Source organism: Anser brachyrhynchus (genome assembly GCF_964034855.1).
Source record: "Anser brachyrhynchus genome assembly, chromosome: 4".
NCBI classification, from domain to species: Eukaryota; Metazoa; Chordata; class Aves; order Anseriformes; family Anatidae; genus Anser; species Anser brachyrhynchus.
The window spans coordinates 69841284-69855449 of NC_137698.1; the positions used below are offsets into that span (position 1 = coordinate 69841284).

Here is a 14166-nt window from a genome sequence, read left to right on the forward strand (position 1 = left end):
ACAATAATTTCCACTGAAAAAATTAATATGCACAAACAGTTATTCTCTGGCTAAAGAATCCCCTAGCTTTCCTTGCACAAAGGGTAAGACCAATTTTAGACTACACTCAATGCTGTATGAGAAACAGCACTGCTTCCAAACAAGTTCAAAATGGAATTCCACATACTGCTCAAGTATTCTAAATATACTTAAACAGTAAAGAAGAGACAGACTTTACAGAAAATAAACTGATTCTCAACTGATTAAAAACATACACAAACAGTGGCATGTGATAGTTTATTCTTCCACATCTCTACTAAAAGTATATGCATTTACTAAAAGCACAGAAGTAGCTTAAGATTGTACATCTCCACTGAGCACCCCGGCAAACAAACTGAAGTTAAAATTACAGTGACTTGAGTTTTCCCAAAACCTGTTTTTCTGTTTCTCTAATTTACATTAGCAGAGTTGACTAAGGATAAACTTTTGGACTTAAATGGTAATAGTAAAAAACAAAACAAAGAACATTTATTTTCTTATACACTTACCAATGGAATTGTTGACTTTGTCCCCTTTTTTCTTCTTGTTTTTCTTGTTCTTGCCTTTTGGTTGAGGAGAATCTGCAAGTATTAGCTTATTATTTTGTTGCTGCTCATTTGGTGAAGGGGATTCACTTGGTATGGGGGCTTTCTCTTCCTTTATGTGGTTCAACTGTTTTTTGTTGTTGTTGTTTAATTTCTTCTCCTCTTTTTTAGGTTCTGCAAGTGTTGGGAGCTCTGCTGCTTTTGCTTTGGCTTCTATTTGGTTTCTGGTTTTAGTCTGAATCTCAGCTGCTTTGGGGGATTCAACAGGCTTTTTCACTTGTTCAGCACATGGTTTATTTATTTGCTTTAGTTTCTGTTTGCTGTTTCCTTCTTTATGTTGCTGCATAATATCAAGCAGAAAAGAGAGGGGCTCATGCTGCTTTACACTCCCCTCTTTCTGATAAAGCAGCTTTGAGTCTCTAGTGTTTACGGGGTTGGATAGTTCACAGCCTGTCTCCGAAACCGGCCTCTGTTCTGTGTGATTCACATGTCTTGACAGTGAACCAGAGGAGGTTTCTACCTTTTCTGATTGCTCAAGTGTACCATTCTGAATGTCTTCAGGTGCATTTGGGACAGATTCCTTCACTGTCTCGCAGTTTCGAGTAAGCATGTCCACCTTCTGACAGTCTTTACTCGTTCGTTCTTTCTTCTTTTTCTTTACAGCCCTCAGCTGCTGAAGTTCTTGAAGCCGTTGTAACTCTTGTTTCAGCCTCTCCTCCTCCTCTTCTTCTCGCCGCCTCTGTTCTTCAAGCAATTGGTGATGCTCCCTTTCCCTGGCTTCTGCTTCAAGTCGAGCCTTTTCTTCAAGCTATAAAACAACAGTTGGATTATTGAAGTGACACAAATTTTGGAAATTAGTTTTAAGTATCATTGCTAGTTTTATGTGTGAACAGTTTAAGTCTTAGGGCATTAGTATACCAGTTTATCTGATCCAAAAGCATGTGGCAGCACACAAGTAACTAGTTGTACAAAAGCTGTCTTTTTTTGGAGTCCATAAATTTCTTTTTGGAATTTGTTTGCTGTATTTGTGTAACACATTCAACTGTTGTCACTACCAACCGTTCATCATCTTTTTACTACTGCTAAGCTTAACTCCATATCAGAGTTTGCTATAATCACCAAGCCCTGTTGAAAATAAAATATTCAACTTCTTTCTCTCAACTATCTGTGAATTACTAAGGCAACTCAAGCTTGTGGCATGTTGCATCATTTGTGTGTTCTTTCCCTATGGTAGAGTTACTCTATTTCAGTGTTTACTAACATTAGGAGGAGCAGTCACTAAAAGCAAAACACTAAGCACATTAAAGACACATTCCAAGCTGTCAAAAATATTAAGGATGGTGAAATTTTCTATTAGCCCTAAGTTCATAACCACATAAAACAAAGACGTAAGACTTTTTCCAGCTGTTACTGCAAGTAACTAAAACTTTGTGCTGTACCACTCTTTCGTAACAAGCAAAATGGAATTTGTACACTGAGAACAATCCTGTCCATATATTTATTTTCCTGCACATTTACAAGTGTCTATAAAGGATTCCTTTTTCACAGTTACAGAAGTCATGCAAAGAAAACCCATAACCCTGTAACATAAACATCAGGTCTTCCAAACCCATGGAAGCATTTAAAGCACACAGACTTCGTGCCAGCAAACAAATCCACAAACATGAAATATTTACAGTGATGTCACAGAATGGGCTTGCCAGAATTCAAAAACATTCACCAATCTCATTACAATTTGAGCTTGCAGTATGTTAAGGCTGATACTTAAACTGCAATGAGAAAAGCAATTTTTCTGCTTCTTCAACTTAGGAAAATCATTTTTCTCTATTAACTCAGCAAGTGTCATTTTTGTTGTATTCAAAAAAATATTTTCTATATTACCCTTTGAAGGTGTTTTTGCTTGAAACGTCTCTGCCAATTTCTGTTTGAAAGCAACCTTGAATTTTTATTTTCTTCTCTGCATCTTGCCACTTCACTCTGAGTTCCGATAGGCCTTCATGCCATCACGTGGCACAGCACTCTACCTCTTTCAATTGGGACAGCAAGGTGCCCAGTGCAATCCTTCTACACCTAAATCTTAAAATTTAACTTCTCCACTCTCATGAAAACACTGACCACGTGTTTCCTGGCTTCCTACAGTCATCTTTCACAACCATTATTCCAACGAAGAAACACGAGCTTTCAAATTGCCCCCAATTTTAAAATGTCCAATCTATACAGCTATCAGATTCTTGTTGTGGACACTTAGAAATAACTTTCTGAACTGGGGGAAATTCCAATATGAAGCTGACTTGCAGCAAAATACACAACAAGGACACCGTGAGAAATCTTCCTGTCCTACGTAACTTCTAAGCATCGAAATGGGTAAGCAAGCTTTGTATGCTCAAACAGGCAGAACACCACAAACTACATAGAAAACACTTAGTCCATTATTATAAAATCTGTACACAGCAGTAATACTTAAAGAATGGGCACAAAACACACTTAGATTCGAATATGAGGTTCTAAGGTAAGCACACTTATAGGTCTTACCTTTCTTTGCTTATGCCTGGCTCGCTTGGCTGCCCGAGAACTGCTTACTGGTTTGGTTTCAGAGCTGTTTATGAATTGTAGCAAGTCTTCCACCTTTCGATGATCAACAACACTTTCCCTTTCAGAGATTTGATCTGGTTTCTTCGGCTGCTCCTCCTTCCTTTTTGTTAGACGTAAACGAAGCTTTTCTCGCATCTCTGCGTAATTTCTACTGGTTGGTGCAGCTGGAGGCTAATGGACATCAGAGAAAAAATTAGTGACTAAATGTGAAAGTTTCTCTGACCTAATACTCTTGAGATTTTGAAGTTTTAGAGACCTTCAAGGTCCAAACTGAAGGTCAAAACCTGAATACCAAACTCCATGTGTGTAGGCATACCTGGGTGGATATTTAACAGGCAACAGATCTCTCAGGCTTGTTGCTAGCTTGTGAGCTTTATTTTCCAATTGGAAGAATGTGTTTTTGCAGAGGAATGCACAAGTGAGAAGACAAAGGCCTTTAAAAGCAAGAAAGGAGACTTTCATATTTCCTTGTGATCAGCATGCTACATCTGAAGATTTAAGAGAGCAGACCCTTGCTGCCATTTCCATGTTCTATCAAGGCTCTTTCAGAGGCTGGGCTACATGGGCCTGTGGGCCATCACTGTGAAGGGCTGATACCCTGCACCGAAGCACACCAGCATACTTCCAGCAGAGTCACATTGATAATACGTTAACGCTGCTGTAAGATGAACTCCTGAACCGTGTTTCGTATCTGCATTCCCATCTGTAGCTCCTGTTTCTCGACACCTCTTTGCTCCTCCTGCCTGCCTTCCCCTCTCCCCTCCTGCAGCAGATCTGGTGCCCACCTGTTTGCAGTCACACCAGTTCAACTCACTAAACCAACAAAACAAAGCCTATTAACTTTTAAAAATCCTGTAGCGTTCTGCCACTTCAGCACAACAAATAGCTCACTGTGCCGTCAGATGACTGACAATAACAGAGGAAACACAGGCATGGTGGGAACACGCAAGATACAGGATCCCCTTTCTAGCCCTTCCAGACACAGGGCAGGGGCTATTAATTCACTGCAGGCTTCAAGATGAAGCTGCAGCTTACCAAATACAAAGCCAATAAGCTGAATTTTTACTTAATATGGGAAAAAGAAAGCCAGAGACTCAAATTCCACTAGCAACCTGATTATTAAAACAGACATTATGCACAGATGTACAAATAAGGCCAGTGCAAAATAAAAGTTTAAGTTAAGAAAAATCATAATGTGGCAACTTAATAGTTTCCACCATTTCACTTGTGAAAATGAAAAGGCCGTTAGGAGAATCACTGGCTATGTTATGGGTATGAAGAAAACTTCAAGATGCTCCAACCAAATCCTTAAGGAGTAAAAAAAATTATGGAAAAAAAGATTTTATATAACCTCTATACTTCAAAGCTTCCTAATTTCTTCAAAGCACCTTATAAAGGCAAATTCAAGTCAGCATCTATCAAAATGCACCAGCAAAGAAAATTGTTTGTAATACCGAAAATAGGCAAAATGTGCAGTTTGTGTTTTCCTTTTATAACAAGGATTTAAACTTACACTGCTTGAGTTCTAGGTGAGGGTTTTTTTTTTTTTTAGTGTAACATTAAAATGAGTACTTGGAGAACTAAGATTTGTGGAAAGAAGAATGGTTCATAAACTGCCATCATCTTTTTTTTTAAAACATTCCCACATTAAGTTCATTTTTACCCAAACTCACCACAATATTTATATAATTACACTACTATAGATGAACGCATTAATTTTGTAAAGTTATTTACATTGCTAAATTCCCATTTGCAATGTCATAGTCAAACATGGTATCTATTATCCAAGTCAGTTGCTTGCTAAATCTTTTAGCCATTTTTATTACTCTTGAATTGCTTACAACTGGAAAGGCTTGTTTCAATTCTTCATTTCAAAGAGGAAAATTATTTGCTACCCATGCTTTGAGCTTCCTTTTACTACTCATCTCTTCAGCAAGCTCTACACTGCAGCTAAGGGGGTGGCATTAATGTCACGTGCAATTGACGAATACACAACAAAGAAAACAAAATTGGAAATCCAGCAACTTACTCCGCCATGGCCGAAGAACTCACAGTAACAGCAGTCACAGTATTTTCCTTCCTTCTGATTTGTGGATGTTGAGGTACTTGAGCTATGCTCTGAACAGCTGTCTTCATCTTGGCTCTCCTCTCCATCATACTGTTGATGATCATATGTGTTACTGTTATCACAGCGATGGCCCTCACAATCAGGATCACTATGTTGAAGTAAGAAAAAGTTTTTACAAACTCTAGATTATAATACAAATAGCATTTGAAAAAAACAAACGTGTACAGCTGTATATACATCTACCAGGAACGACAACTCTCAAACTGGAATGTCAGCCACCAGCGATGCATCAAACCCTAAGGCTTTCTTACAGTAGCTTTCAAATGGAGATGCTCAAAACCAAAAAGAGACATGATGATGCATGGCAAAGTAATTTATGGAAAACTCAGCAGGTAACTCACTGAATAAGTAGCCTACAAAGTGAGCTGTGGAAGTGTTCTTCCTTGTTTTAAAAGGGGTAAAATAATTTCAGAAGCAGAAACTTCTAGCTTTAATTTGGAATGGTTTTGAAACTGCTGCCATCTCATTGCTTGTGGTCTGAAGAGAGCTGTGCAGTCGTAAAATACCAAGCTTATTTCTAAAATCCCCTGGTTGCAGACAGATTTTCAAGCCCTTGACTTAAATTCAGCATCAGCTAAAAACAAGATGTTGCCATTACCCTGTTTGTACCTTACTGTTTTAAGGAGAAAACACAGTCTCTTAAATAAGCAGTAACAGCAATTCGTTCCCTCCATAGGGCTGCTTAAATATATGCCCAACACATCTACTGTTCATTTCTTCTGGAATTGTGATGTGTTCTTGCTTTAACTGTAAAAAGTATTTTAAAAAAATCTCATCTAGCATTGGTATTTCTTTGTTCTTATGTTAAAAAGGTGAAAACATACCATCATCTGTCCTATCTGCAAAACATATGTGAATCTTCCTTCTGAAGTAAGCAGCTCACTCCCCACTCACCCCCTGCCCTCCCATAAAAAAAAGTACAGTTACACAAAAATAAGTACAGTTATCAAAAATTAGTGAGCAAGGCAAAAGAAAAAATGCTCCAATTCAGTATCCTAGTTAAGGAAAAGGTACGCACAACCACTACATATAGCAGTAGGTACCTGACAGCACAAACATTCTGGCTAGTCCAACTGAGCACTCCTAGTATTGCTGTTTCTTGCCTGTTGAGAGTTAGCACTGCAGTGCCCAGCAGAACAGTAGGGTAGTGTGCTACGAAATAACAGACACAGCTCTGTAGAAATCAAAGCTTCATTAGTTCTGTCACTCAGTTGCTAGACTTACCTGCAGACACTTGGCGGGGCACTTACAGAGCTGTCTGTGGTAGAAGTAGGAGGTGCAACCGTAGCAGGACAAAGACCTGAATGAGGATCCACGAATCCAGGGGCTGTTGCAGCAGTTTTGGGGAAAGAAGGAGCAGCAAGATTTGGAAGATGGGGTGTAGAAGCTGGGGACAGTGCAGCAGGAGACAGTGAAGGAAGGGATGCTAAACTGGTAGGACTATTTCGTGGTGCAACCGGTGCAGAATGTCTATGGTCCTCTTTATTAATATTGTGGAACACTTCACCTAAATTGAGGGGAAAAAAAGACATTGCTTATAATTGAAAAGAAATAAGTTTCCATTTAACCACCCCAAAAAATCACTCAATGTAGTAGATATTCTCTGTTTCTGAGAAAAATGGCTATTTCAACATCTATTACCAGTCCCCAAACCCAAATATCAAGGTCTTTAACAAAGTGATAGAATGAGTACAGAGACCACAACTCAAGAGTAGTAAGAACACTGAATAAAGAATCTCAAGACACAAACATTATTTAAATAAACATGTATAGATCTTTATGATTAAATATTTTTGAGTCACTTACTAAGCTGTGAATTACAACTCCTTACCTATCGATGAAGGTCTCTTGGATGATACTTTGAATTGGTTGCTGCTTGACTGCACTGTTGTAGCTGTGCAAGAAACAGAAGAAGTGGCAGAAGAGGTTGCCATGACAACTTTATTAGCTTCCATAAAGGCATCCTGGAAATTGTACAGACATTTCTTCTTTGCAGCATTTTTCTTCTCTTTGCTGTCAGTAACTGCTGATGCTTCGTTGCTAGATGTAGTAGGAAGTGCTTCGGGTCTTATTTCTGAGAGTGCTGGCGTTAATATATCACTCCCTTCAATTGAAACACATACAGTATTTAAGAATCGTAGAATTACAGAATTATCTTTATGGTATTTAGAACCAAACATTTCATAATTTAGACGTGATGCTGCGAGACAAACAAGGATATGCTGTGAGTATTGGCTTGATCAGATTAGTGAACTGATCCTCTCCTCCCAAATACCACTCCCTTTCCCTCCCCACCAAATACAGCTGTAGTGAAAGTGTTAAGAAGTCCCAGAGCAGAAGTAAAAAAAACAAACCTTAAAGTTACATGCCAAACATGTTAACAAGTAGCAAAGATGCTACAGATACCTATAGCCATTTATACTTGAAAAATTAAAATTAGATACCTTTTTACATCCTAAGTATATAAGCTTCAACATCGGAAGTCCAGGTTGTCCATGCAACAATTACAACATAGGCAGGAACAACATATCCTTCTATCAGTGTGATGTTATAAGCCTTATCTTTACTTATTGGTAATTTCAGACAACTACGGTAACCCCTTTGTGATCAGACCTTCGACACAAGCTTGCCACTAATCATCTGTTGGAACAGCTGCTCATAACTACGCTTGTATGGAGATGAGCTACGCTACTGGGGAAGTTTTCTGGAGGTTTTTAATGTCTTTCCTTTCGAGTATCACTTTAGTAGCTTGACCCAACTTAGCAGCAGATCAGTTTGGAAAAAAAAAGCCAAAACACAAAACCAAGATTCCTTTTTCATTCAAATTACTTTAAAAGGGCATTTTTATATTTGCTATCACGTGAATGGAAAGATATACATATGTTGTTATTTCTTTATTTATTAACCTATTTTATTTCACTTTAGCTCTTAGCATCTCCAAAGGCTTCCTGGCTTAAATAAATCACTTGCTATATTTATACCTCCGTTTGAATGACAACATTACCTCTGTGCACTGTAAGAAGGATGTAGTACCACCATGTTACCAGTGCTCTTACGACCCTACAGAAAACGAGCAGGCCTTCGTGACAGAAGAATAAAATTACCTTAAGCTTCCCCTGAATTCCAATTTCTTTGCAACCCTAAGCATCCAAAGACAAAAATTCATCTACCATGACCACAGGTGAAAAATAGTATGCTATTCTTTTGCCTTAAGAGTCCTATCACCAATGCATAGGAACTTATTTTTCAATTTTCAGCCCCACTGAAGTACAAATGGCAGCAAGTCTCTGCCAGCATCCCATCTTATAGGGGTGATGATAAAACCTACCATTCCTGGAAAAAAGTGCCACATTCCACTCAAAATATAAGACTTAACTAGTCAGTGTGAAATAATAACAAAACCTCACCAGGAATTGTATCAGGCAAGAATGTAGCAGGATTCCAGTTCTTGTCATTCATCATCTCTGATCCCCAGAGACTTATAAATTTAGAGCTATTCCAATCTGGAGTGCTCCCAAAACAGCTTGGATAAATATGATCTTGGAGAGATGCATTGAATACTTGATGCTTGTTTGAATGATTCTGAACTGGAGCTGGCGGTAATGCCTACAAAAATAAAGAGTATTTTCCTCATTAATATTCTGTTTGCTTACACAGTCACTCCAACAGCAACATTCAAATCATAAACTGTTTCAATTGTGAAAGGCATTGTGAAAAGCTAAGGGTAATAAACAGTATTTCCCAGAATGATAAAAAGATTGGTTTGATGATTTTTTTTAAAATGCAGATAGTTTATTATACAGATTTTATGTATATATTTTATAATCACAAACATTTCCCTTCTATTTAGATAGAAGATGAACACAAAAAAGCCTTCTCCGAAAATACTTGGGTAAATACATAATACGGGTGGGTCATAATTCTGCATTAAAAATAGTATCTATATCAATGTAGAACTTGTTAGGAATACTACCTTTCAAAGCCCAGGCTGCTGAAAACAGTCCTCTGACATGATAACCATTACCACATAAAACAATTGTGATAAAGGATTACAAACTTCAGGATTGGAAATAGCACAATAGAAGAACTAAACACTTATTATTTGAAAGCATCTTTTAAAAACTTGATTGTATTTGTCTACTCTTTTCACCTCCAGTATTAAAAGATTCCCAACTTGAAACTTAACAAGCAACGAATGCACCTTTTTATTCCCAAAATCATCTTAAAATAGGCCCAATAAAATACTTTTTCCTGTTTTACAGAGGCAAGTTGTTCTGGCGCACCCCATTTCTTCTATCTGAAATTGTTTATTCATATTCTGAAATGTAACTTTCTTCCAGAAACCTTGTGCAATTCAAGCATTATGTTCAATTACTGTCACCTTTTCTTTGGCTTTTTTCAAGCGATTGTCCTATTCCTCCACATTTCATGCAATGAAAGGCTATACAGATGTAGATATAAATATTTTTAATACCATCTGAGTCCATTAACATTTCAGAAACTAATGCCTAAACACTCCCAACCAAGAAAACTTATATACCTGGACTTTTCCCTTCCCCCCCTCCTTTTTTTTTAAAATCCAGACAGATTTTCATCATCCGACTAATGGTGAAAGCCAGAGCAGCAGGAATACCCTCTATAAAAGAAAATTTGTACATGTCGGTAGAAAAAACATCACACAGACAGAACAGCCTATCCATGATGAAACAAGCCTGATCCAGTCGGGCTTATTAGCTCCTTCACTACCAGCTCTGCTGAATTCATCTGGCTCCTTCAAAGGTGAAAGCTCCCTAAAGCTTCAGCTTCCACATATGTCTTTTTAGCTCCCGCAAAACATAAATACAGGGAGCCCAGCTGGTTCAGGTGCTGTGCCAGAACTAATAGATCTGGCCAACATAATAAAGCCACTCAGTGCTAGCAGCCTGCCACTCTGCATGGGGCTTCTGGTGTAGCCTCGACAATATGCTGCAGATGTTTCACTAGGCAAAGGTCTTTTGAAAGGAAAGACAGCAGAGATCAGGGTACTGCATGGATGAGAACTTGAGTGGACTGCTACAAAGGGCCTGGGGACAGGTTCTGGAAGGATAGCTCAAGGTGGAGCTTATGACAATTAGGGATTTCAGAGGAATGCCAGCGGGCTGTTGAGAAATGTCAGGCTGGAACATGACAAAAGAAAGTGTGCATCGCAACAGAAATACGGAAAGGACACCAATAAGACATGAAAAACAATGAGGATATTAAGGAGAATGGCAAGAGTTAATTAATGATCATCTCAGTGAGCTAATCTACTCTGCTTGCACCCACAGGATCTCTGAACCAGAAGAAGGGAGATGACAGAAACATGTCATACTAATGACAGTCTTTGCCCCTTTCAGCAGGTCCCCTGTTTTGACTCAATGAAATGTTATGTGAAACTCCACCACAATAATGTTAGTTCTTGCTTCTGACTCAATTCTAAAAGCGGTCACCTGGTCTCAATTTGTTCTGTATCTCCCTCATTCATTACTTACAAGCCTTGGGTCAAAAGAACTTTGCAGAACCTGCAAAAAAAGCAAGTTCTCTCAAAGCAGAGAAATGCGTGTCTTTTTAATACCTCAGTTTTCTCAAAAAATTACTAATACTTTGAACTAGAAACCTCAGGGTATTAATATTCAATTTTGGTGATAAATTTTGACCTCCAGTATATATTAAATGAAGATTTAATTAGTCCTATTACACTGACTAAAGCCCCATTACTCTTCCACCTTTCAAGACTCATTTGATTCTACATTCTTCCTAATCCCAGCAAGGAAATTGTCAGTCTTCCTGATGATAGCTGCTCTTAGCTCTGCCACACAAACCTTTCACCATTTCTGAATCTGTTCTATTCCCTACCCCTCACTATTTCTTCCAAAAGAACTCCTACAAACAGACCACAAACTAAAGCAATTTTTATGGTTTTGACACTTAGTCACCTACTAATTTACACAGGTGTACAGCATTTCTCCTGGGACCAGAACACTTCCACTTTGGCAGGCTTACCTTATTGTGTGTAAAAGGGGAAGCTGTATACAGGGTAGGGTGGATAAGTGGACGAGGAAGGTGTGGAATTGTATGCAAAGGTATATGTCCATGGATGTGAGGATAAAGATGAAGTGCAGGATGTGCAGGTTTTTCAGGATTCATGAACTGATGGCCAGCAGGCAGGCGTCCAGTTGCAAGTGCAGAGGCCGTTAGACCTGAAGCTTCTTGTTTGCAAACGTGACATTCACAAGCATTTGGGCCTTGGTCAGCCTGTAAGTGCAAAATAAAAACACAAAATCAATGTATTTTATAATATAATCAGACAGTTCTCTCCATGATTTCTTCTTAATAATTATAAGTGATTACTTTTGCATACATAATTAATAAATTCAGAGCATCCACCAAATTCTTTCATTATGGAAAACCATTAAGTTAAGTAAAAGCACTAATAGAGGATCTTTATCTCAGTTAAGCATGGAACATCCTAAAGATTAACAGAATTTGATAGCAGATTTTGAATGCCTACTATCAGTGACAAGAAAAACACTGATCTAAATTATCAAGGAGAGACAGGAAAAGGAACCTTGATAACATCAGGCAATTGCTAGGTAATTATTCCATGACTAGAATGGAATTAGATGTTTATTTTCTGTAATTTCCCAAGTATATGGAAAAACAGTATGCACAGAAAGTAGTAATAAGGGTTGATTAGCTAATAAAGTTGGAAGAAGTCCTGAGCAACGTTAGGCAGAGCATTGTCAGCTTGCTAAGGGAGGGGGGATCCTTCCCCTCTGCTAAAAACTGGTGAGGCACAGCTGCATTACTGGGTCCAGTGCTGGGCACGGTGCAAGACAGCCGTGAACGTACGGAAGCAAGTCCACCAGAGGGCCACAAAGATGATTCAGGCCTTGAGGCATCTGTCAAGGAGAGGCTGAGCAAGCTGGGACTGTTCAGCCTCAACTGAGAAGGCTCAGGGGGATCTTGCCAGTGTGTGTAAGTACCTGACTGCAGAGGTGGGGAGCAGGTAAAGACAACGGGGCCAGACTCTTCTCAGTGGTATCCCATGAAAGGACAAGAAGAAATGGGCGTAGACTGAAATACAGGCTGAAAATTCCACTCCAAGTGTTTACATACTGATTTTATTGTGAGGATGGCTAAACACTGGAACGTGTTACCCACAGCAGTTTTGAAACCTTCATCCTTAGTGATATTCAGAACCCACCCGGATACATGGCTGAGCAACCCTCTCTGGGCAGCCTTGCTTTGGGCAGGAGGGTCAGACTAGACTACCTGCAGAGGTCCCTTCCAAACTCAACTCCCATGCAATTGTGTAACGTGGACATTTCTTACAAAAAATCATATATACCACGGGGAATCGGTGTCTTACTGGAACCTTTAACTGATTGCAATGTATCATTACTCTGTCTTAAAAGGACTCAAATACTCCGGGGGAGAAAAAGCCCAGGAAAGCACAGCTCCATTTCCCTCTCTTAAATTAGGACTTTTTCCTACCACTTTCATTTGGCATTTTACTGGAAGCAATACCAGGAACACTTCCCAGTGGTGATTTCTTCCCAGCAATGTGATAGTAGAGATTTTTTCCCCAAGAAGTAATATTAGCATCTTAGCTTTCTAGAAAAGAATTGACAGGTGGTATCTTCCTCCAATATACCTTCTTCTCAGGAAGAAGTAACACCTCATACTCACTTAATAGCATTACAGCCTTTGCCACAAGGTATTTTTGGCAACCTGAGCCAGGGCTCCATCAATTGCACAGCACAGAAGTGCTGCCTGATGGTCAGAGGGAACCCCCTATGCTCCAGCTTGTGTTCATTGCCTCTTGGCCTGGCCCTCACTGAGAAGAGTCTGGCTCCATCTTCTTTGCAACCTCCCTTCAGGAATTTGCAGGCATTGTTGAGATCCCCCCCAAGCCTCCTCTGCTCCAGGTGGAGCAGCCCCAGCTCTCTTAGGCTCTCCTCACAGCAGTGCTGCTCCAGGTCCTTCAGCACCTTGGTGGCCCTCTGTTGGGCTCTTTCCAGGATGTCCATGGCTCTCCTGTAGCAGGGGCCCAGAACTGCACACAGTGCTCCAGGGGTGGCCTCAGCAATGCTGAGTAGAGGGGAAGAATCACCTCTTTTGATCTAGTAAAAAGAGAAACTCCAATAGATAATGCCAAAAGATCTCAAATGCATATGTGAAATTAATCACATCCAGCATTACAAGGTACTCAGCCCTGATAACATGATCAGACTAAAAAAAGTCAGAGCAACTAATTATTTTTTCCTCAAAAATAAAAAGAGAAAGGTTAAACACCCCCTTTCACCTTGCATTTTAGTTTACCTCCCTAAGGCAAGCAGACTTACATAATCTCAGCAGCACTTGATTTTCCACAACAAAAGCTGGATCTGTTCACCAGTTTCAAGCTAGTTTGACAGATGTCTCAACCCGTTTAAGCATTATGGCATTGGTCAGCCATACACAGAAGAAAAGATTTTTCTTTCAGTGAGCATGTTGAGACGTTGTAGCTTAATACCCATAACGCAGGAGAAAATCCTTTCACCAGAGGGCCTTACAAACATCCGAACCCCGGTGAAACATCGAATGGGAGTTCCCACCTGACTATCATCTAAGCCCTCAAAGCTGCCCCCTCCAGTGTAGAGTCTTTTGTACAATAAGCAATAAGAGCGACTGATATTTTCTCTCTCAAAGCAGTGAACCCATGTTATAGCTGCAGGGTAACTCAGATGGAAAGCCGCACAAAGACAAGTCCAGTGGATGCTTTGCTTTGGTGCTCATGGAACTATTTGTTCAGCTGTTAAACCAGACACTGCTACCTGCTGAGCAAATACTCTGGGTGTTTAGTGACCTTACAGTAAAGAG

The 14166-nt window shown here is 39.5% G+C and overlaps 1 protein-coding gene across 2 annotated transcripts in view; it reads right to left on the reverse strand.

The window, feature by feature from the left end:
- Nucleotides 1-14166, reverse strand: part of FAM193A (family with sequence similarity 193 member A) — a 77661-nt gene that overhangs the window by 5839 nt on the left and 57656 nt on the right. For both annotated transcript variants that reach the window (XM_080590568.1, XM_080590567.1), the window contains 7 exons: nucleotides 11305-11556; nucleotides 8691-8889; nucleotides 7115-7387; nucleotides 6508-6790; nucleotides 5185-5371; nucleotides 3096-3326; nucleotides 528-1371 (listed from right to left, as the gene is read on the reverse strand). In XM_080590568.1, coding sequence (XP_080446694.1) covers nucleotides 528-1371; nucleotides 3096-3326; nucleotides 5185-5371; nucleotides 6508-6790; nucleotides 7115-7387; nucleotides 8691-8889; nucleotides 11305-11556 — 2269 coding nt within the window. The remainder of the gene's footprint in view (nucleotides 1-527; nucleotides 1372-3095; nucleotides 3327-5184; nucleotides 5372-6507; nucleotides 6791-7114; nucleotides 7388-8690; nucleotides 8890-11304; nucleotides 11557-14166) is intronic.